The 25,249-nt window shown below is 39.0% G+C and overlaps 2 protein-coding genes and 1 long non-coding RNA gene across 6 annotated transcripts in view; 2 read left to right on the top strand and 1 right to left on the bottom strand.

Annotated features, from left to right (window-relative positions):
* ppp1r9ala (protein phosphatase 1 regulatory subunit 9A-like A) overlaps nucleotides 1-15,725 on the bottom strand; it is a 33,465-nt gene extending 17,740 nt beyond the window's left edge. For both annotated transcript variants that reach the window (XM_052605669.1, XM_052605670.1), the window contains exons 1-2: nucleotides 15,017-15,725; nucleotides 12,673-14,526 (exon numbers count right to left, since the gene is read on the bottom strand). In XM_052605669.1, the coding sequence (XP_052461629.1) occupies nucleotides 12,673-14,397 (1,725 nt within the window). In that variant the 5' untranslated portion in view covers nucleotides 14,398-14,526; nucleotides 15,017-15,725. The remainder of the gene's footprint in view (nucleotides 1-12,672; nucleotides 14,527-15,016) is intronic.
* Nucleotides 13,816-17,620, top strand: LOC128019610 (uncharacterized). Its single transcript, XR_008185214.1, has 2 exons — nucleotides 13,816-13,963; nucleotides 17,114-17,620. It is a non-coding gene; the product is annotated as an uncharacterized LOC128019610 (long non-coding RNA).
* A 5,790-nt stretch (nucleotides 17,621-23,410) lies between these two features.
* Nucleotides 23,411-25,249, top strand: part of rapgef4a (Rap guanine nucleotide exchange factor 4a) — a 61,938-nt gene continuing 60,099 nt past the window's right edge. For 2 of the 3 annotated variants that reach the window (XM_052605672.1, XM_052605671.1), the window contains exon 1: nucleotides 23,441-23,667. In XM_052605672.1, the coding sequence (XP_052461632.1) occupies nucleotides 23,549-23,667 (119 nt within the window). In that variant the 5' untranslated portion in view covers nucleotides 23,441-23,548. Of the gene's footprint in view, nucleotides 23,668-25,249 lie in introns of all 3 variants that reach the window. The other variant, XM_052605675.1, reaches the window with a different exon arrangement.

Below are 25,249 nucleotides of genomic sequence, written 5' to 3'. Positions count from 1 at the left end.
CTGGTGTTCAGACGATCCGTGTGGATTTTTTCAAGAGACTGAAAAGCCATCTACTGATGCTCAGACAGCAGGTAGAGATACTGCTGGAAAACCGTAACCTCTTCTCCCAGTAGATGGGATCCATGGGAGGAAACTTGAACTAACAGCAGCTGTTGGTAAATTCTCTCGGTGAGTAATGCTTTTTTATATTGATTGTTGCGATGAAGCACATAGTCCACAATAGTTGCTAAAGCATCTTATCTGCACCTATTGGATTAACAATGGCTATTACAATGGGTGTGGTTGTTTGGTTTTTCCAAGCAACATTTTGGCCTAGGACCTGCGCCAGAGAGTGGCCTATGACCTGCCGCAATCTTGCCACACACACACACACACACACACACACACTGCATCTAGCAGTGCCATACTTTAATCAGATAGGAAACAGACGTTTTTTATCATCATATAAATCCACCTGAGAACTACACAAATTTACTAAGAAGGAAGGACAAAGATACAGATATAACCAGCACGAATCTCTTTCTGTGGAGGTTTATAGGGCTCCTCCAATTGCAGTTTTAGAGGGAAGGAACAATTTAGAGGCTTGCAAAGGATTATGTAATCTGGGTTTATAGAATTGAGGGATGGGGTTTGAATTAAAGATGCCGATTCATAATTAGGAGCAGAAAAAGAGAACGATAGAGCACAGAAAGCAGCGTTGCTGGTCGCTGGAAATGTGCTGAGCGCTGATGTGATGTAATGCATCCGAATACCCCAGGATGACGCCAAATTCACTGAACGGCCAAAGACCAATAACAGCACAGAGGAAGATTCACTGGGTTCAGTCACAGTTCTAGAAAGCTCCATGTGTGAGCACAATTATGCCATATTGTTTTTTTCTTTAAAAATATGAATTAGATAACATGACACTTTCCAGCAGACAACATTTTGAACGTTCTCGTCCTTTTAAATAAGGGTTCAATGCATCATATCTTCAACAGGTCACCCAAAATATATATTAAAGCTGAACTAAAAAAAGGAATCGTTATGATAAAGAAGCCACAACCATATATCAATCAAGTATCAGTCAACGGGTGAGTACTGATCGAGAACAATGATCTCTATTTTGTTTAGTAAGACTTAACCAGTCCAAGAAGAGCTAACTTACACAAAGACATCTTAAAGGTACAGCCAAAACTGTCTGTGTTTGATTGACACAGGACTCGGGTCAGTGTCAAAGATGGTCGGGAATGGTCGATTTGTGTATTTGATATATTGCTTGTTACATATTTATTTGTTCTTATTTTAATTTCTGACAGTTACTTCTTTCTTACTTCTAGTCTTTAATAATGCTTAAGTTTATATTCGGAGTGTTCCTGTGGCTCAATGGTAGTGCATTGTGTTAGCAGTGCAAAAGGTTGTGGGTTCGATTCCCAGGGAACACACATACAGGTAAAAAATGAATAGCCTGGATGCACTGTAAGTCGCTTTGGATAAAAGCGTCTGCTAAATGCATAAAAATGTAAAAAAAAAAAAAAGATATATGTCTCTGGTATCAAATGTTAGTGTTGTAAAAATCTTATTTATCTGAACTACATAGTTACATGAGTCAAAATCAACAGAAGCCGTTTTTATTTTTTCTAATTTTATTTAATCATTATTTTTGTGAGTGTGTGTGTTGGGGCCTATGACAATTTTGCAAAAATCTGTAAAAATCTGAACCACTGTCCCAACTGGGCCAGATAAAAATACAAATAATAATAAAAATCACAGGGTTCAGTCCAGGTGATGATCTCTGCTAACAATATTACAGCAGACTTCAGCAAAAATAAAAGTGCATAAACGTGTTATGGCATCTTAAAAAACCGTGCATGTTTGTGTGTGTGTGTGTGTGTGTGTGTGTGTGCGCATTCAGGGTTATAGTGAAGATGGTGGAGTATAAATTAATGTAGTCCTAAAACTGTAAAAACAGTTCTCAAAATCTCCAATCCACATGACTAGACGTCTCTCGGTCAACACACACACACAGTCATCTCTCTCAACCACAGGGACTAACTTTCCTAACTAATAATAACTGCTCTCAACTACAAGCTAAACAATATATATAATACTAGAAAATGACTTTCAAGCATTTAAACTTACACCCACCATGACTGAAACTACGATCACACTGAAAATCCATCTAGAAAAACAATAACGAGTGAGACAGAGACAGGGCAATGGCTGCGTGTTAATTAACTGTGGAATATATATGAGGTTTTCTGTGTGTGTGTGTGTGTGTGAGAGATGAATGGCAGGCCAGCACTGACCTCACACCGCTCTGTGGTTACACTTGGCCTACATTTTTCCTCCTTTCTCTTTCTTTCCGTCTCTCTTCCATCTCTCCTGTTGCCATGGACGACGCCAGCAATTCAAACAATGTCCCTTTTCTTTGCTGAAACCTGAGCGCTCATGGCCTCTGAGAGCGAGAGAGAGAATCTGTGCTGTTCACACCTGCCTCAGTTACACCACCACATTCAAACACCTTCCTGCCTGACTTATGACTTCCTGTCCCATCCTCAGACCAATACAAACCCTCATCATTTACACTCATCCTAATATTATGTCCCACAAAAGTTTCATCGTTTTTATGAAAGTGCGATAAAAGTGGGAGTCCCGTTCTAAATCCAACACACCTGTCATGTGATAGCTTTGTGTGAGACACGGGCTGAAATTGAATGGCATTATTAACTGATAACCTTCCTCTCCAGTGAGCAGTTAACAACAGTAACCTGACTGAGCCAAAGATTTGAGGAAGACACCATGTCTTTCAGTGCTAAGTGAAAGTCTTCATCTCTCCCTGAGACATTTTCTGTATAAACGTCTTATTTTGACTCTCTAACAATGACCTTTCAGGCGACACATTTCTGCAGTGCCATCAGACGAGCTCCACCTCTCTTTATTTTCCTCCTGGGGTTCTGACTTGGTTACAAACAACTGACCCTTACAGACCCTTGACCTCTCGGAGAACAGGAGGAAATGACTCAAAGAAGAAGAACGCTGGCTGCACAATGAACAGTCAACCAGTTTTCTTCAAAACAATATATTAGAGAGAGAGAGAGTGAGCGAGATTCGTCAGGTGATGGCTGATGTGTGTCCCAGAAACATGAGTATTCCCATGTAGCGCCACACCCGTGTGTTTGTTCAGAGTTTTTGTGTAGCTTTGAGGAGAGGCTGCTGAACTTCCTGGAGGAGGGGCGCACGGCAGGTGCACTTCATAATAACACGTGACACACACACACACACACACTATTGCTACCACGCCCCATCCAGGACACGACAGCACACAAATGCACTTTCAAACAGTAAACAGGAAGAACACACCTTGCGTCGCTAAATATAACAACAGAAGTGTGTTAGGATGAAGGAAATATCTTGACTCGCTAAGAGTTCATTTTCATAAGCACTTTATGTCCTATTTTAGCAACACAAGTCACTTGCCGAATTAATGTTACTTATTTATATTTTTTTGTTCGAACTGATGCATTCATTTATTAGTAGTATTAGATTTTGTTGCACAACTTGACAGTTTTTAAAGGTACACTTTGTAAGATATTTGCAGTAAAATATCCATAAACCACTAGGCTAGTGTTATATATTTTCTCCAGCTGATTTCTAATAATATCTCTAATGTTTTCAACTACTTGTAAATCATGGGAAAATTCCCATTCTAAACAGTGACACGGGGCGGTGCAGTCGCCTGTCGATGACATTAGTTACCCTTTGTGACCGACTTTACTGACGTAGAAACCACATGACAACAGTGTCCTGGACAAATGCCGAAGTAGTGTCTAGCGTCCAGAAAACCACTAGCTTGCTTCAAGCAGTTCCTTATTTACTTCTTGCACATTTTATGGTGGATTGTGTTACTGATTTATGGAACATAATTACTGTTTACCGTCTGCCGCTGGTCTGCCGTAAACGTAAGCGTACGGACTAACCGCACGACCCAAGAAGAGTTTGGGACAAGAGGAGAGAAATAGCGAGGATCAATATCGGTGTTGTATTTTCTAGATGGAGAGAGCTTCGCGAAAAAACTTCCACTAGAAAGAAATGCCGATCTCGCTTGTGTTTTACTCGACAGGTGAGTTGTTTTGATTTGTATCTTTACAGAAAACGTATGCTATTTTAACGATCAACAAGATTATTATTATGGGGCAATGCGGGGCATCGTGTCTCTAGACCCACGCAAGGACGCGTCAGTCTGATTGCATCTTTGCATTGACTTTGTATGTAATCTACTCGCGCAAATCGTTGAACTCGTGTTTGCTATGTATGCAAACAATTATTGTGTTTGAATGTACACGAGTGTATATATTTGTTGAACAAGTGGTAATCGTTTTCATTGCACTGTTGCTTTACTTTAATGCCGAAAATGTAAAAAAGTGCATCAAGCATGCTACTTTAGACCCTTAAAAAAGAGAGGAAATCAAGGACAGAGGGGTTCAGAGATAAAACGCACACTTCAGCTGCCACTGTGATTTTAACTATTCCAGACACACCTACAGAAACACCCCTGTCTTTCAGAGAGAACATGAGAAACGGACAGATGGGCAACTGTTGCTCTACAAATACACTAATCTCAACCCTTTTAAATACAGCACACCACTAACAAATGTTTAAAGTGTCATCACATACGGTGCTATTTGTGGTTCAAGTATTTGAGATGCCAGCAGCTATGTGCTGAAATACCACTGTGTCATTACCTCAGTGCCGTGTCATCACCTGTTCACTAACTATGTGGTGCTGTCTGCTCTTTACTATGCCACAGGTATTAACACCTCAGATGATGGGATCACCAGCAGTCAGCAGAGATAGAAAACTGTTGACACCTGCTTTAACAAGCCTCTCACTTGTGAAGGTATTTTGAGGGGAGGATCTCTTATTCCACAAGTACATGCAGTGTGTCACAATTTCCTGATAATTTACTCACCCCCATGTCAACCAAGGTATTTCTGTCTTTTCTGTCGCTAAGAATTTAAGATTTTTGATGAAAACATTCCAGGATTTTTCTCCATAAAATGGACTTTATTGGGGATCAACGGGTTGAAGGTATAATCTTCAGTTTCAGTGCAGCTTCGAAGAGCTCCACACGATCCCAGCTGAGGAATAAGGGTCTTATCTAGCCAAATAATCAAATAAAAATGTACATACTTCTAAATCACAAATGCTCATCTTGCACTAGCTCCGCGATGCACATCCACAAATTCACGCATGACGTAATCAAGTTGGAAAAATCACGCGCAGTTAGCTCTTTGTTGGTGTACTGCGGTTCAGAATGGGCCTTTTTAAATCTTTATTAGATTTAGGTTTATTTTAATTTTACTTTCATTTAAATTTCCAAATTCTGCTTATTTTCTTTGCTCCCCTTTTCTCTGGATTCTGTTTTAATGGTTAAATTACATTTTAGTAAAAACAAAAGCAAGTCTAATTAATTTAAATCCCTTATACAATTTATCAACAACGTCTTAAAAGTAAAAACTAAATAAATCATTTTTTTTAAATAAGTACATTTTAATAATCCTGTACAAGTTAACAGCAAAATTGGTTGTGATTGTAGGGCCCTTTTAAATCTTTATTTGATTTAGGTTTATTAATTTTGCAGTTACATTTCATGTCATTTCATTCTGTTTCAATACATTTTAGTAAAACTAAAAGCAAGTCTAATGAAATAAATTAACTTATACGATTTAACACTTATTAAAATCAGTTTTATTTTTTTTTCTGGATTCTGAAAATTTCTGTTTAGGGATTAGGATTAGTATTCTGTTAGGGATTTCTCCATTTCTCTGCACTGATGTATAGCACAACTGTTAGTATCTTAGTATCTTAGTTAGTATCATGGAAATCCAATATGGCGGCGATATGCAACTAGCCCACTGAAACTGAACTTAAACCTTAGAAGCAGAGGTTCTAGGATTTCACTCTAGATTATAAACTTTCTATCAGCAGATATATCACAGCTGTGTGAAGCTCCAAATATCCTTTCCTGTAGCTGACATACAACAGACTTTTCCCAACTGAAGACATATTTAATGACTAAATCTGAGGGCGAGGATTGTGAAAGATCATTTCCAAAAAACAACTGAACTTTCAGAGCGGTGCACAGACCACTGAGCAGACCGTCTGCAGTGTGTGTTGGTGTTGGCTACAGCGGTTCACAGGACCGTGTGAACTGCCATGGTAATGTCGGATTGCTCTGTGTTTATCTGTGTTAAAGGGATAATTCATTTAAAATAAAAATACCGTCATCATTTACTCGCTGTCATGCTTGCTGTTACAAACCACAAGAAGATCTTTAGAACACAAATTAAGTTTTTTTGTTAATGAAAATGGAAATGTTTCCCTCCATTGAAAGTCCTTGTAACCTTTCACAATTCACACAGAGATCCAAGTACTAAGTCAAATTTTCAGCTCCCTCCACAGGTTTTCTATTGAGAATGAGAAGTTGTCGTCATAGCACAAAGCCCCTCCCTCGATATCATGGTCTCCGCCATGTTGGAAGGATACCGGCGGCGAAACAGGATTGTTTACATGTGTTGTTAAGAGGAGGTTCTCGCAATTCTGCACTGTTTTACCATGCCTGGAAGTTACTGCTGCGTTAAAAACTGCTCCAGTACCTCACACGATACATATGGAAAACATAGGAACAATGGAATACAGTTTTTTTTTTTTAGGTTACACCAAGCGCAAAACAGAGGTATTTGGAGAAGCTCTGAAGCGGCACAGAGACCTGGACCATTTACCTCCATGCACACATATGGGCATTGGGAATTATATTTTTTTTGGTTTAAGTTACTACACAATGCAAGAGTTTAAAATCCACAAGTCTCTGGAAAGTTACGAGGCTTTCTGCTGTGGCTGGGTCCGTCTACAGCAGGTGAAGAAAACAGTGTTGTACTGGCCAAAGTAAGTTTATTCACATGCGTTTTAGAGTATTGTAATTACATTGCATTTAGAATGCAATTCTTGACCAAAATGACAAAGTAATTAACTGCGACTGTTTTGTAAACACTAGATTGTAACGAGATGTTCAATGTATACGAACGTTTCCAACATGTTTTGATGTAGGCTAAAGCTGTGCATGTTTAGTTATGATTTGATTTTAGCCCAGTGACACATACTGTACCAGGTTTTTTTTGTTGGGGGCTGCAAAGTGGACAAACCAGTTCTGGGTTAGCTAGGGTAGTTAAATGTGTGATTGCGAGATGTAAATGTCCTGGTTAGATTAAAGCCATTAACATCGTGAATGCAAGGTGATTTACATCGTAAACAAGATAATTCCCAATATCCATATGTGTGCACAGAGGTAAATTGTTCAGGTCTCTGTGCCGCTGCAGGGAGCTCGTATGGGTCGATATTTCAGATGCCTGAGAGCTTCTCCAAACACCGCTGCACGCTAGGCATTAACATTACCATAGTAAACATGGTAAATAAGACCGCTTGAAGAAATCTGACTTCAGCTTTTTATTCTCTATCACAATCGTGCATTTATTTAGTAACTTATATAATCTGTCATAAGTCTCGTCTCGAGAGTTTAGCTCCACGTAGCCGATCATAAAAATATAATAAAGTTTTATGTTCGGGAGCTTTTATAAAAATAGAGATATTATCATTCTTTCTAAATGTGACTTATTGTATAGGCTACACATAAAAAGAAACAGACTCTATTCTGGCCTCTGTGTTACTGGCCCGGGGGTATGAGCCTCACCCGGCCCGTTTTAAGCCCTGGCTCGCACTGGCCCGACAGTGGAAATGCGGCTAATGTTTCCAGCTCCGTGCTTGACTGTAGGGACGTGTTCTTGGGGTCATTGTTAGAATTTCTCTCCCTCCAAACACGGCGAGTCGAGTTAATGTCAAATAGCTTGATTTTGGTTTCATCTGACCACAGCACTTTCTCCCAAGCCTTCTCTGAATCATTTAGATGTTCTTTAAACAGGTCTATACATGTGTCTTCTTGAGCAAGGGACCTTGCAGGCGCTGCAGGATTTCAGTCTATTGTGGTGTGTGTGTTACCAATGGTTTGCTTGGTGACTGTGGTCCTAACTGCCTTAAGATCATAAACAAGCTCCTCCGGTGTAGTTCTGGGTGGATCTCTCATCTTTCTCATGGTCATTCTTACCCCACGAGACGAGATCTTGCACAGAGCTCCAGACCGAGGCCAAATGATGCTTGTTTTGTATTTCTTCCATTTCTGAATAATCGCACCAACGGTTGTCTCCTCCTCACCAAGCGTCTTGCTGATGGTCTTGTAGCTCATTCCAGCCTTGTGCAGATCCACAGTCTTGTCTCTGAAATCCTTTCACAGCTTTTAGGTCTTGTTCATGGTGGTGAGAGATGGTGAAATGAAAGATAACAGATTGTGTGGACAGATCTCTTATACACCTAACCAGCTGACATCAGGAGTAACTTCTTAAAGTGACAGCAGTAATCTCTGATCCACATGTAGAACTGAACCAATCTGTAGGAGACAGAATTCTTGCTGGTTGGTACGGGATCAAATACTTATTTCACTCACTGGAATGCAAATAGATTGTTTAACCTTAATGTAATTAGTTTTTTCTGGATTTTTCAGTTGACATTCTGTCTCTGTCCTTTAAAATCAGCCTACTATAAAAAAATTATAGACACTTAATTTCTTTGTGGGCAAACTTACAAAATCAGCAGGGGATCAAATTTGATCCCCTGCTGATATATATATATATATATATATATATATATATATATATATATATATATATATATATATTTATAGCCCGATTTTCCGCGGCCCTGACCTCCCGCAGTGTGTTATCTGAACCATTCAGGATGCAGCGCATCCCGGTTTGATCCAAAATGAGCGGGTGCCCGCGGTTATGAGTCATTCAAAAATATTTTTAATGATATTCAGTTTGCGGTCAGTCGGGTCCTTTGAAATAAAAATGCCAATTAAACCTTTGTCATTTATATAGTACTAGACACATTTTTGAAATACATAGGCCTACACTTTATTGGCTAAATAACTGGCATGAAGATGACGCACAAGCTCAGTCTGCAGGTAGAGATGGAGGTGTCAAAGAAGACTGCATGGGGAGCCACGGCGCTGTTTTTGGTAAAACATGATTTTGACGACTTCATTAAGTTTTGTTTTATAGAAAACTCTTTTTAAAAGATTTTCGTTTTGTATAAATTGTATCTTAATTTTGATCAATGTTTTATCAATCATTTCCCCATATTTAATAAATAAGAAGGCTCCGCTCTGTGTTCATCTTCAGTTCTCTCTTCACATCAGTTCAGTCAGTGTACTGTTTGAGTGCATGAATTACTCCGGAATATTGGTTTGTTTGAACTCAGAGGAAGTGTCAGCCACATTAAAAAAAAGTTAACAGTTTAAGTCGTTTGTGGATTAATGCATATTAGAGATTCGAAACAGTTTAAAACGATTCAGTTCGATTTGGTGAACTGAATGATTCATTCGCGAACCGGATATCCAGATTGTTTTGATTTGAACTCTCTCTCACAATAGACACGGAAGAGAAGACAATGCATCAGACGCTACAGCACTAGCCAGTATCTGAATGATGGGCAGCAAGCTTAATGGCTGCTGAAGTGCTGATACCAAAGAAACCAATCACTGCGCCATGTGAATAATGATGTCATTATGTCAGTTTGTTTGAGAACCTGTCGGCCTGCGCCATCTAGAGTTTCATGACAGAACTCTGGATTTGCACCAGTGAATGATAACGAAAAAGATTGGTCGAAAAATTATTATTGGCTCTTAAAGTGACAGCGGGCTGTTTTATTTTACATTCGATTATTTATTTCTGTAGTAGACTGTACCACGCTACATGAAAGTTTTCATATAAACTGCAATAAATACAAAACTAGAGCCAAACTAAAACTGAAATGAGACATTAAAAATAAATAGTATAGTGAATAAATTAATAATCCTACTGCTTGAGACTTGCATAAAAAACATTAAAGCATAGTTTATTTTTTATCTTTTCTATTGTTTTTGTTCTTTGCTTTTATTGCTGACAGTTTAATTATTTTCAATAATATTGAGGACTTTTTGTTGGTTTGTTTGAAATTCAGCTGGTCGCTATGATATAGATGTCATAGCAACCTTATTTACAGGAAATACATGTTTGAAATGCATCACTTAGATCATTCATATAAAGTTTGGTCATATGGCCCCGTCATAATTGTTTTAAATCATCGTGATTACAATATTGACCAAAATACTTGTGATTATGATTTTTGCCATAATTTAGCAGCCCTAGGTCATGCTCCTGTTTGATATGATTTTGTACTAAATTGGAAATTAAGTAATTATACACAAGTTAAAAAAGGAGCAAGATTTTTCATTTTGAGATATGGCTACAGTGTGATTTTTGACAGTAGTTTGCTCTCTGCAAATTCTTTTGATACATGTAAAAATTCAATATCAGGTAACAAATTTGAAAAATTATGCATATTGCAGATGCATTTTTTTCCAGCTATAATTGTGCATATAGACATTTCAATGTGGTGATGTCATTGACTCATGAACATTTCCTTGATTGACATGTCATCAAACTATTTCAAAACCTTAACAGAGGGCAGTCGCAACTTAATGGTAACAGCTAACAATTTAACAAATAATAATACATCTAAAAATGTAAAAACATACAATCTACTGCACTTTTAAATTTACGTTCTTTTAATTCAGCTACAAGGTCATGCTGTGACATATCGACCAGCTGTTGGTCACACAGTTTCACGTGATACGAATTCGCAGGTCCCAAATTTTAAACCTCGTAATGCCACGAAATGCGATACTTTTCACATGAGCTGGTGTTTCTGGTCTGACGCATTTGCATATGCATGAATGGAAGTCAATGCAACGAAAACTGCAGTGTGACAGCAGCTTAAGAGTTAAGTTCTCCCAAAACAAATCTATAAATCACTCATAGTTGATTTCTGCCGGAGATCATTACATACTACACTCAACTACACATACCAGTTGCAACAGATACCTACAAGCATAGGATAAAATCTCTTTCACAAGGAAGCAGACAGATCTCCCGTTTCCTGCTTCAAGCGTGCCAGAGATGCAGCTTTATCATATTCCATTTATACAACATCACCAAACCGGTTCATAAAAGACCGAATCCCCAGTTATGAACCCACATCCACATCAACAGAGCAAACACTCTTTAGCTCAACATGTTAAGACCCAGATGAAACACAATGGAAAAATGCCTCCCTCAAGCCAGGACAAGACCTGTTTACGAAGTTACACACCTTCATTTCACAATCACAGAGAAATAAGAGATGAAAACAGAAGGCAAAACAGAGGAAGTGTGAGGTGGATCCTAAAAAGGTTCATCATGCATTAGTCATCCATCAAACAAATCCCTTAGCCAGAGTATTCATCTAGCATGGTATACGGACATATAGACTTTAGTCAGGTTAGACACTATACTGAATTGTATGCAGATGAAAACAAGGCTGTGAGAACTAGACTTAGTCTTTACAATGACACATGCACAATATAAAGGTTATAGATCAGATGCAGTTTTCACAACTCACAACTTTTTTGTTGCAGAGTCGATATGAGAGAGAGAGAGAGAGAGAGAGAGAGAGAGAGACAGACGGACAGAAAGAGAGAGAGAGAGAGAGAGAGAGCGAGCGAGCGCGAGAGAGAGAGATCAAAATGAAGACTGCACACAAGGAAAGGTGATTATAGCTAATGCTCAGCATAGCACAGCACACCTGTTTTGAGGGCCGTTCAGATAACAGAGGCAGGACGTCCCATGTGCTGGAATGCCCCGGGAACGGGCCACTGCTGGTATTGCTGGCACCTTTGTGGGGCTCTGTTTATTTCTTATTTCTAACAGCCCAATGGAAACAGAAAATCATGTGTAGATCATTACCAGCTAAGGTGTGAAAGACATTCCTGAGCCGAGGAATGCATGAGATGGTAATTATTAACTTAAAATAGATTAAGAGACATTAAGCATCTCAAGGCCTGATCAGGCAAAAGAGCAGCGTGGCAAAGTAGATCAGGACCATATGCCCGTGGCTGTCTGCCATGGGACAGGGCCACAACACACTCAACACTAAATGACAAATGAAATATGATGAGTGAAAAATATTAAGTGCATTTTTCCCTTCAAGGACACATTTCAAACAATGTTGGTAACCAAAAAAACTAAAAAGTCTATTTCCATGTCATGATCTTATTCCATGTTGTAGATTTCGATATGACCCTCACGTGTTCTTCACAGGCTTTGTAAGATTCACCCATAGGCCTTTTTAACTGAAGGCAGCTCTGAGGAGCGTTGTCCTATCAGCTTTGCTTGTAAAACATGGATCTATACCAGAATACTTTCTGTTCTATTTACCATCCGCATTTCAGGTCAGCGCTCTGTCCCTCACCGAGTCGCAATGTCAACAATATTTCTACAAATATTCCCCCTTTCCAAGCCCTAAACAAATGTTCTGCAATGAGTCTCTCTGTTGCCCAACTGTTGTGAGAGCGTTGACCCGGGCCTCACGGAGAGCTTGAAATGTCCCCAAAAGATCTCCACAGTGACGTGTCTGACTGCTCATAAACCAGAAACTGAGTGTTTTTCTAATAAAAGCAGATTTTTCATTTAAATGTGATTCTGTTACCATGCTACTGCTTACCCGTATTGGCCCAGTGGAGAATCTGATTTTCCTTCTCGGAGGCTGTTCTTCATCCTCTGACAAACCAGGAACTTCATCATACTCCTCAAACACCTCGGTTTCATCCTCATCCTCTTCATCCTGCTGGTCCTGAACCGGTTCCTTATCATCCACAAATGCTGCGTTCTCAAAACTATAAAACACTGGAGAAGTTTTCCCGCATTCATCTGGATCTTCCCGCTCGCTCTCCTCATCATCATCTTCATGACAGCTATTCCTCTTTTGTATGATCTCCTCCTCCTCCTCTTCTTCATCCTCCTGATTTGGCTCCTCTTTCTTCAGCTCTGCTGATAACAATGCATCCTTCTCCGGCTGTTTGTCTTCTGAATGGTTTTGTGGTGATAACACTTTCGAAAGGTCAGCAACATCTATCTGTGCCCCGGATTTAAGTTCCCTTTGTAGCTTCACCTCTGTCATAACATCCTCCAAAAACTCTTCATCACTCTCCTCACTTGCTGAAGACTCGTTCTGGACCACTACCAGCTCGGCCCGCACCACTCCTGCACCAGCAGGGTCCAGACATCGCTCACGGGAGATGTCCCTTGACGGACTGCAGATTATTTGGTTTTCACTTTTTGGTTCCTCAGGACTCAGAGGCCGTTTATATGGGCTACTTGCTGAAGCTTTGAGATCTTTCGCAGGAGTACTACTAAGTTGATTTGTTTCATTTATCATGGGTTCCTTCACCGAGTCATTTCCTGGTGATGGAGAAAGTTTAAATGGGCTTTGGGCAGTGGGTGAAAGAGGCTCGCCGGTGCTCCGGCTGGTCGGAGAGGTCGGTTTATATGACACGGGACTGATGGACTTGAACGGAGGGCTGTGAGGAGAGTCTGTTTCAGGTGAGAAAGGTTTGGGTGACGTGTCAGAGTTTGGGGATGTGGGTTTGTGTGCTGGATCAATACCATGGGAGGTGGGTTTCTGGGAACTCGCTCGTAGAGGTGATGGCAGCGAGCGCTCAGAGGGGCTGCTCACTTTCTCAGGACTTTTAGCAGAAGCTTGCACTGACTCGTCTTTGTCGCCATCCACAATGAAGTTCTCCAGCCGCCTTGAAATAGGCCCGGCGTTAAGTGATAGTCTATTGACCTGTTTGGAGTCCTCAGCCTCCTCTGGGGCACCGGGTGACGTGGTGCCTTTGATGACACTATTGCTGCAATTTTCAGAAGATCCAAAGGACCGCCGGGCCCCACGAATAGAAACTCTGCTGGGCACAGCGGCAGGTGGCTCTTTCATGCCTTGCTCAAAGATTTTTCTGGTAACTGAAAATTTTTCTGCCAGGGCGAATTTATCGATCTCGATTTCCTCTCCCTTTGGGGTTCTGTCTGTGTTTTGCGGTTCTTGGTTGTTGGCGCTACTGAGGCAGGTTTTGTGAGTGCTGACTGGGAACTTGGACACTGGGGATACAGGAGAAGATGTATCTGTTTTGTGAGCCAGTTCCTGACTCTCCGGAGGCTGCTGGCCGTCCATTTGCAGGAAAATGTTCTTTATTTTGTTGACCCGGTTGCCCGACGGCCTCCCTCTGGTGTCCTCCCGGGGGTCGCTGGCTCCATTAGCATAAGACTTGTCCTCGCTATCGGATTTGGTCCCATCAAAAGAGCACTTAATGGCGTGGAAGTCAGACTTGTATGCATTTCTGTGCGGGGACGCGCTCCGCAGGGTGCGCTCGCCCTTGCTCTCCGCTTTGATCATTCTCAATGACTTTCAAAGTGTTCCACGTTAAAACTGTATTTTAGGTCAGTGGTCCTTGTATCCTCAATCGCACAATGGCACGACCCCTTCGGAGTAACTCTGATACATTGTATCGAATTCCCCGCTCATCTGAAGAGAAGAGAAGAGAAACAATGTAACATTCCAAACTGAAACGAGCGATTACGGTTTTAACGCGATCTGAACGCACTAGCACGTAAAACGTTTATTTCTGTGTTCTTTTGTTAGCAGGTCAATTCCAGCCGACACTGACTTATCCCCTTGATCAAAGAAACTTTTTTTTAACTCCGATCAAAACTTTTCAACAGTGATTTGCAGGCAGATCCATTGGTCTCCATCGATTTAGTGCTCAGTATCTGACGGCGTCTTTAAGATACCGTTCAAAAACTCGAAACTGGATTAAATAATGTTCTTCAAATGATCAAGAACTACCGCGATCCGTGTTAAACCTGCCCACAAACCCACTAAAGCTGCTCCAGTGGGACTCGCTGCGGAACAATAGCTCAGCATAAGTTCCAACAAATGATCCAAATAAAGTTTCGGAACTCGAGTTACAAACAAGTACAGCTTCTGCAACAATCAAGTTATGCGCTTCTCTTACCCCCACGGATATCTCACTGTCCACGGGCGCCGGTTCTTCTGCTCTGTGTAATTTAGATCCCCAAGCATGTCATCTGTTTCACCGCCATGGTTCTCCAACGAACTGCTGTCCGATTCGAGAATGAATCGTTCATTCGAGTCGGTTTAATGATTCTGTTTAAACGATTCACAAAGCGTTCGTAAATCATTAACTGAGGGGGAAAACTTTTATGAGAGTGATACTTTAGTGGAAGAAATAAACAAGCAACGTTTGACACTTTTCGAGCAGGTAGAAAAACGAGCTTGAACATACATGAGACTGTGAGGGACAGACACGTATTTTAATTGGGTATCATGCAATTAAACCCAAAGGCCGAGAGTTTATACCTTTTGGGATTTTATATTACCAAATTATTATTTAGAGAGCTACGTGAACTTCTCTGACTGATGAATCGTTCATTGGCTGGCTAAAACGAACAATCCAAACGAATCGATTCATAAAAAGAATCGAAGTTCCCTACGCAACTCCTGCGTCTCTCTTTCATATTGAACAACGCACACATTTCAGACCTGTCGCACCGATGCGCGTCCCCGACGCTGCTCTATCTGTCGGGCGGCGGGAGTGAGCACACGAGCACATTCCAGAGCTTCTATTAATCCCAACCCCCTTCCTGACAGTGAATCTGTTACTATGGCAAAGGTTTGGCTAAGGAATATTAATAAGGTCACGGTGACGTCCCTAGGAGACCTGCGTGAGGAGTCCAGTCAGGAATCCTAATTGCTATTCATTAGTCATAAAACCTCCGTGTTCAATGAAAATAAATAAATAAATAAAACAAAATTCATTAAGTTTGTTAATAAGAAAATGTAGCCCTATGGATAACCAACAAATAAAAAATATGCACATTTTAAATTTATTTAAACTGTAATGAAAGTCAGTCAAATTAAATGTCATTTTAAATTTAATATTATTTAAATTGAGTTTATTTTCATTGTATCTTACTTTTATTGTTTTAACTCTTCAATTAATCTTCAATTCTATTTTTTTATTTATGTATTATTCATATTTGTTATTTAATGCATGATTATTAATTGAAATCATTAATGGCCTTTTCTATGATCAGCCATTCATTAAAATAAAGATGTAGGCTTTGGATGGATGAACATGTTTGAAGGAGGAATGATGTTTAATAATGACATTGGTGAACAGATTTTGTTAAGTTATAGAATCTGTAATTGAAACCCAATATTGATTGGCCACTAATCTGAATTTCAGGATGATGTGGCAGTAGGAAACCCTTGTCTCATGTCCCAGCTCAGTTCATATCTGATATGTCAGTTCTTATGTCTGGAAGTGTGTGTGTGTGTGTGTGTGTGTGTGGGTGGGTGGGTGTGTTGGTGTGTCACTAATGTGCCTGGTTCAGTCAGACCGGAATTTGTTACAGGGGTAATACAATTTTTAGTTTTCGTTTTAGTGTAGCTTTCACATGAAGTTATATTGAGCTATACATATACAGTACATACATAATAACAAAACTGCAATTTGCCAGTCTCTACTAGGGGAAATCCTCTGTTTACAGTCCCAATGGCATACTGTAATCTACTGTAAAATGCTGTATTTTGATATCATCGCTCCCTCGTTTGGATGCGTCTCTGATTAATCTGACAGACATGTTTATTGATTGTTTCCCATGTCTTGAACTCTATGCTGTCTACCAAATATCTCTTTCTCTATCTCTTTCTCTCTCACAGATGTGCACACACACGCTCAAAAACACTGAACATTGTGGTTATTATCCAATTTAAATTGCTTATACCGTAACAATATTTCATTATGTTTAGTAAAAGTAGGAAATTGCAAATCATGTAACACAATCTATATCGGTATAGATTTCCCAAATGATTCACTGATTAACCATTAACACTAGCTGGATTTATATATTTTAAACTGAATGAGAAATTATGCAAGTGAAAAGTTTGATAGTAATAAAGGCAGTTACTGTGAATGAAATGAGATAATGATGATGTGTGAGAAGAACTAAATTTAGGGTAACACTTCTTTATTTTTGGATTCTGTGGTGATAGTATTAAGTATAACAGATGTGTCCGTTGTCTTTAGTGTGTCTGTGTGTCAAGGACCGCCGGATTCCTGGCATTTCCTGCTCCCTGGTTCCAGCTCATCCCGGGCTGAGTTATCTGATGAACGCTTAAAGACAGGCCCTCCACCCTTCTCCGCATTTAACCAGATCAACAGAATGAGTATTTACATCCTCACAGAAACAGACTCTTATTTTATGAATAGACTCAGATCACTGGTGACGCTTTAGGCCTGCTATGATCATTTATAGTATGTTAGTAGTACATTAGACTAGGCCTGATTCTTGCCTGTGTATCTTGGCTTAACCCTTTGCCTTTCTGTTTCTGACTGTGTTTGCACCTCACCTGCACTATTGCTTGTGTTATTGGATTTCCCCTCTTGTCAAGGCCTCTGGATACCGTTTGCTGTCGACTGTCTCATGCCAGTTTTGGATTACTCTTTTGTCTTGTCCTCTATATCTCTGTTTGCTATTGTCAGAACCTTGCCTGTTTTATGACAACGCCTTTAAATAAAAGCTTTGTAGATGGATCCGCACGTCTCCCATCTTGTTTGCTCCATAACAATAGGATACGAAATTTGTTGCCGTGCATTTGATAAGCAGGTTTGAAGTAGATATGAGACGCATCTACCACACAACACTAAACTTACCCATTGCGTAGCATATGCACGCCAACATCCATTTTTGCATATCAATGCCACAAGTTTTTGTTTTTATTTGGCATACTATTTATAAGCACTTTCATGAGATCGGGTTAAAATATTCCAGGGCCTCAACATTAGACTTTAGAAAAGCACAAAAGTGATTCAAAACTGCTTTTACCATTGTTTAAAATTTCCGTTCATGGGAAACGAGAGTGGAGTAACATATCTAAAATCTAATTCTAATCTAATCTAATCTAATTAAAGAGAAAGGAATGGTATGAGAACATGAGCAACACAGCAGTTCGCAAGTTACAAACAAAGGGGCAAACACAAGAAAAAAACTTCGTAAGCAAAAAAATAAAAGAATTACAATAAATGAATAACATTATAAATAAACATGATTTAAAAAAGAAAATATTAATCTAAAAATAAGATTTGAATAAATAGGTTGAGTTATGTTTTAAGCACTCAGGAGCTTTCTATAAACTAATAAGGTCCAGCTTCTATAGCAGTATACTAAAGTTAATGTGATGTGCTCAGACAACATGCAGCCAGTATGTTTCTTTTTTTCCATCAGTGGGTTTTGATGCAGATCATGGATATACCTCAGATTCATCCATGCAGAAGAACTACCGACATTAAAAAAATAAACAACTCTGCAAGTCGAGTCAAGTCAAATGTATTTATATAGGGCTTTATACAGTACAGAAAGCAGCTTCATAGCTAAAACTAGAATTTTTAGCAAAGCAGCTCTACAAAAGATAATAGTATCATTTTTCAGCTCAATATAGTTCAATGCTGATTCAATCTTTGTCAAGAGGAAAATGAAGCGTTTGATAGAGGCAGTTACTCTGAATAAAACGTCTGTGTAGATGAAACACTTGTTTTCTAGAGCGAAAATTATACTTTGTGATTTAATGTTTTGTACTAATGCAATCAAAAACACACTGATTTTATTTTTTATTTTTTTTGACAATCTCTTTGTGACAGTGTCAGTGTTGCTTTCGATAGAGAGGCCAAAGATCCATAGTTCACATTTAAAGTCCACTTGAAATGTATTATGATGTATTTCTAAATTAAACAGAATAATAAATGATAAAAATCAGTCTGGGCCTTGATTTGAACACATGCATATGGAATAACCGTTTAATATAAAAACAATAATCCGCTTTGCGTCATACCTAACAATGCCTCTTATCTGTTATAAATTCAATATAAACCATGGCTTCTTGGGGCTTATTGCTTTATTTTGAAGAATTTTGGTTAACAAACAGTTAGCCACTGACTTCCATAATATCCCATAAGGCCTATGGAAGTCATTGGGGACCAGACACTGTTCACATATCCCAGAAGAATGTGTCCTGCAAAAGTTAGAAATCCATACAGATCTGGAAATAACATGAGGGGGAGCAAATGATGACAGGATTTTCATTTTTGGGAGGACTATCCATTTATAAGTGGTTAAGTCTGGCCAAGTCATCATGGAACGCCATTCCAGAGGGGAAGCAAATCTTCAGATTTTGTCTAAAGATTAGGAAAACTATTACTATTATTTTTTCAAATTTGTTACAGTACAGAGATATACAGTAAATCTACATCTGAAACAACAACAACAAAATCCCTCTTACTTTTAAATATATAATTTTATGTGATACTGTTATTTAATGATATTTTATATGAGTAATGCGGTCTAGAAGTATAGACTGTATTGCATGGCTCCAGCGCTGTGACGATACGGGCGTAACTGTTTATTCCCATAATAACCACATCCATTCTCCACCTGTGAGTGAGCTTTAGTGCTGAGCTTTGTTCACAGGAGCCAGCGTGGCAATGCAGTGAATACATGCTCGCTGCATCATCACCTGGCAACCCAGCAAGACCCTCAGATGCAGACGGGTGTTTGTTTAGGACTCCTCTTTTTTTTTGAGTGCTTTTTGTCATGGCAGCCTTTCAAACAAACGTTTTATCTCCTCTCTGTCTCTGTGTGTGTTTCTCTGTTAGGTTCGGCTGATATGATCAGAGCATTCTTGTCGTGTCAAAGTACAGCTTTAAAAAGCATACTGGGGAAAAAGTTTTACAGAGTGGCTTTACATGAGTATGTTTGCATTGAGTCTTGCCTTAACAGCTCAGTGGAATACATTGCGTCTGAAATCTGAGTGGGATCTCATAGTAACTTGATCCTGTTCTAAATGGAGTTTTTCCTCTACTCTCACGGTTACATACTTGTAAGACCGGCTGATAAGAAGTCTTCACATTTTTGTCCACTCCTCAACAATGCGTAGGAGTCTGTGATCTTCAGTTCCACTAATGACTGGAAATACCTCACTATTTTAGTGCATTCTATTTTTATAATATTTGATGAACTGATGTTGTCCTGCAGTGAATCATTCTGTATAAACATCCACTGATGATCAGTGGTGGGGAAAGTCACTTCTAAAAGTAATGGATTACAATATCGCATAAGTAATACAGTACAGTACTTTACAGTAAATCACACTGCTTCCTCTCACTCTGAACCTGTTGAAGCAACTTCACATGGTTACATTTAGAACAGCCACAAATGGGAGCCCTTTTATTTGTAAATCGTATAAAATGCTGAGCAGAGAGATTTTGTTTTTAAACATCTAGACAATCTGTGCTATTAGGAAGACAGAATAATAACTAGAAACTGTTGCACACAGAAAAGAGTATTTACACACATGCACACACACATACTTTTTTATTGTTATATGGTGACTACAAAATAACTAACAATGAGCAATACACTATTTTTGTACAGTATTTATGCATTTTTGTTCATATGAATCAAATCTGTTTTTGTTAGCTTAAGTCCCCAAAAATAAGAATGCTTTAGTAAGTGTTGAAATAAAAATGAAGTAAGATTAATAAATGCGCTGCTGTCTAAAACCCCGGTGCATCTGAGCTGCTCTCATTGAGTCAGACTGGACTCATTTTACCATGTTTTGCAGTTTCTGACAGAAAGTGGCATGTCTGTGTTTGCTTCCTTCATGCCCTGCTGCATCAGCTGTCTTGCTATCAGCCTGGTTGTTTTGTGCTTTTAGTGCATGTCTGGGTCTGGGAGCACATCTCCTCACTGCCTTAGATGTATGGCAGATTTGACACATGTAGACTTTTGAGAGGCCTCTTGTTTCTCCTGATGCTCACTGTTTGGCTTTCTCAAAGTGGGATCGTGTTGAGCACACATGATATGCATCGTCTTAACCATTAGCTCAGAAGAAAGCATTAGGGGATCCAGGTTGTTTTGTATAATAGTGGTGTACAGAAGTAACACATCCAAACCCTACAGAAAGGCTTTTTTTCGTAAAACATACGGGTCCAAATAGGAAGAATGTTGCAAGTAGCTGTAACACTTTCTTGGTAACATGTGGCTGCAAATCACCCACAAACAAAGACAGTCTTAGTTGACTGCTAAACTCACCTAAACCATAGCACATGGCCATTTTGACTTTCATTCAAAGAATATTGTTATTAGAAAGCTCTTTGTGCAAAGCAAACCGCTGTGCAGAAATCACTGCAATGAACACACTATCAAATGCAATCAAATGAATACACTAGTGTGATTTTACTACCTTCACGTGTTTACCCAACAACTATGTCAGAACTTATTGGAATTTAATTCTTAAAAACAACCAACCAACAGGTTCAATTTGAAAGCATTGTAGTTTTCCATCCCTGAGCTCAATGGAGGTGTTGCCATCTGGTGGACTAATGACACAATGACGTCCTCTTTGGCGTCCACACTGATCACGTGACACTGAGGGCTTGATATTAAAATATTAGCACAGCAACCTAAACATTACTAACAGTTACATTAATATCACTCAACGTAATTAACATATTATAGTATCCTCTGTATGGTGCTGGTGGATTTTCAGACATGATAACAGTGAACACACAGACCATCAGACACACGATGTTTGATCCTCTAGTCAGTGTCTTCTTTTGTCCATCTGTCACCACGAATACAGTCAGAGGAATGTGGAGCATTCTTGTTCAAAGCTCATTTTTTCTTACACAGCTTCTGTAAATCACTGATTCCGTCCAAAGGGAAAATTAAAAACACTTACAAGTGGAAATATTGTTTATTGATACATGGATTTAATTCTGTTTAAATATGTTTCTGTCCTAAACGCAGGCTCTCCGTGCAGGGCTGTTTCCTCTGGGTTGCTGACTGGACATCTTTATAATGAGACAGAGGTACAGCACGGTTAAATGTGCTTGTGTCTGGAGTTTCTGACTTCAGAAAACAGAGAAACACCCATTCTCCTAGAGTTACACCCACTTCCCACTGGCTTAGCACTGCACTGTCAAAATACCATTAACTAGGACACTCACGCCACACTGTTTCCATCTTGCTCATGGAGAACCTGTTGTTTGACTGCAGTTTTGAGACCAGCCATCAGTATACCACTTCCTTTCTTAATTGATATGTTGAAGAAACAACATCAATACACCACGACTTTAAATGATTCTAGATTTTTAGTTGATTTTAGCCAAGTGCTATTTTTGTTTAAGCTGCTCTTCTTTGTATTTGTACATACTGTTATATTCAATATATGGCAGTATAAAAAGCACAAGTCTTATTGGATCATATATCATGCTATATTATATATGGTAAACAGAAGTTTAACCCTATAAACCCCGCTAAACAACCAATATGATCAAAACTTGCTGCATACTGCTGAAAACCTGTTGTACACAATCCACTACATACCTTTTAATGTAAAAATGTGCACCTTCTGGTAATTGTTCACATGTCTTTTTGCTGAGAAATCTTTTATGATTTTTAGAAGGTAAACATCAAAGCTACTTTTATATTGTTAGCAAACTTTTCAACATTTTAATAACACGTGAAGATCAATACAGCGACAACAACAACAAAAAAAATGTAAATATCAAATTACTGAGGAAAGTTTATTTATTCATTTCTCAATAATCATTGTAATACCATAAAAAATCCTGACTATTATCTAATCCTCGTAAAAAAAAAAAAAAAAAAAAAAAAAAATTGGGCTGTCAAACGCTTATCTGCAAATAATCGCATCCAAAATAAAAGTTAGTGTTAACATGATATATGTGTGAGTGTATTTTATAGGCTATTTATTATGTACACACACACACACACACACACACACACACACACACACACATATAATTATAAACAAATCATAAATAATTACATATTTTTCTTAAATATAAGCTATACACGCATGTGTATACATAATAAATACAATTACAAAGCACACACATATAAAATGAAAATAGCCCGATTTTTTTCTCTATTATTTCGTTATGTCAGGGTTCAAAGAGTAAAAGCCATGAATTAAAACTGTTAACCATATAAGCGATCTTTTGTTTATTAAAACCGCTCAGTTTATGGATAACCTATGTGTTTAATCATTTTTTGAATCCTCAACGTTTTTTGCTGCAGACTTTGAGTGGAGGGCACTAGAAATATCTTAACTGTATTATGAAGATGATCGAAAGTTATGGTTAGGAACGCTTCCGATCAGTAAACGACGACAGAATTTCCATTTTTAAGTGAACTGTCCATTAAATGTTGTTGTTTCGTGTCTGAATGTACTCAATGTAGCCCTATGTCACTGTAGTATATTATACTAATTACATTATACTGGAATTTTAGACAAAAAACATATAGTTTTGCTCTGCGTGTTAAAAGTGTAGCTTCTAGCTTGTGACAACTAGCCCCGGTGTGTTTGTGCGCTGTGTGGGCGGCAGCAGCATCACTCAGAGTCAGACTCAAACTCGCTCGCTCGAAGTCACATAAGGTGCATGTGGGCGATGCGAACTGTGATTTTAGCCTACTCCATGATTTCACCGAAGATGGTCGCGGCACACACCTCCAGCCACCCGTCCACCTCTGCTGAGTGGATCATCTGTCTGGATAAGAGGTACGTCGTTTACTCTCAACAAACTTCATTCGTCTGTCTGTCCTAATGTTGTTGTTCAGCAGTCTTTTACACATCAGTGCCTCATGGAAAAGACATCCCAAGCACACTTGATTTGTTAAACACTGTAAGAGTATAAATTTGATGTCATGAATGTCAAATGCACTGGTCAGTGAGATTTATGTAGGCTACTGCATGTGTTTCATTCACAGTGCGACAAATTTCAGATGACACATTCAATGCAAGCTTGACGTCTTTCACTGCTTTCGTTGTAAATTAACTAAAGTGTATTGAGTGGAGCTTGTAAAGGGTTGTTTGTCACCTGGAGGAGGTCACCAGTGCTGCAGTGCTTACCGCAGAAACACTTTCTGCTGTGAAGGGCTTCAGCAAACCAGACCATACTTAAAGGAATAGTTCCCCCCAAAATGAGAATCCATTCTTCATTCACCCTCGGGTCCTATTAAACCCATGTGCTTCTTAAGTGGAGCACAAAAGAAGTTTAGCAGAATGTCCAGGGTGCTTTTTCATACAGTTTAATGAATGTAGACCAGACAGTTAAAGGAAAAAGGCTGATAAATAATGAAATAAATGTTTTTTTTTCTTTGATGATTATTACTATTATTATTTAGAAACGCTGAATTGAAGCAAGAATTTAATGTGAATACAAAGGTACTAGCGTTAACAGCGTTAATGGGAGAAAGAACTACAATCCCATGAAGCATTGCGAACGACATCAAATTAAAAACAACAGATAAAAAAAAATATTGATTTAAAGTTGATTTAAACTTGTGCACTACTTGAAATTGAGGACATGATTGTGTAGACTCCTTTAATTAAAAATTTGTGGTGCTGATTTCAATTTTCTGTGTCTTTTGATTCCATAATTTGGAAAGACACAAGGGTTAATGATGAGTCTATGGACTCTGGCCATGATAGCCTAGATACAGGACACCTAGGACATATCCAGCATTTTAAAGCAGTTAACAAACATTACAGGCTCATGCTCAAACATGGAGCAGAGATTTGTGTGTAATGTGTTTATGACACACTCTAATGGGCTCCGACCTGCTCTTCCTGCAGTGAATGTCTCCATCTCGCTGTAGATCAATATTTACACACCTAAAGCAGATGGGCACAGGTCTGTTGAGAAGAGTAAATGTGCCAGTACTCTTCCCTCATAGTTCCTGTCTTTATCTAATTTCACCTGACATTGTTTTGATGGAGAGATAGATGCATAACAGCAATGTCCAGACGGCTTTGAATGGAGCTGTATTTGATTTTCACTGCTCTGGTTTCCCCTCTGGTTTTATGAAAACATAGTGATTGCTGCTTCAAAATGTAAACATTATTGATGTAATTGGATTAAAGGCTCCAAGTTTAACTCCCTGAACCTAGGAGGATGTTCATAGCATTAACCCTTTAGTGCTTGCTATGGAGGGAATGTGTTGTTTTGATGAAAACCTTTGAGTTAATCATGTTGGTCACGCTGACAGTGTTTTTCAGGTTTTGATATAGAACTGTTTGCATAGTAAATGGATTTTTAGTCCCTGTTAAACACTCTGAGACACACAGGAACATGATCACA

Source organism: Carassius gibelio, chromosome A9, assembly GCF_023724105.1.
Source record: "Carassius gibelio isolate Cgi1373 ecotype wild population from Czech Republic chromosome A9, carGib1.2-hapl.c, whole genome shotgun sequence".
Taxonomy (NCBI): Eukaryota; Metazoa; Chordata; class Actinopteri; order Cypriniformes; family Cyprinidae; genus Carassius; species Carassius gibelio.
The sequence above is the reverse complement of the archived record's forward strand: the minus strand, read 5'-3'. Positions and strand labels throughout refer to the sequence as shown.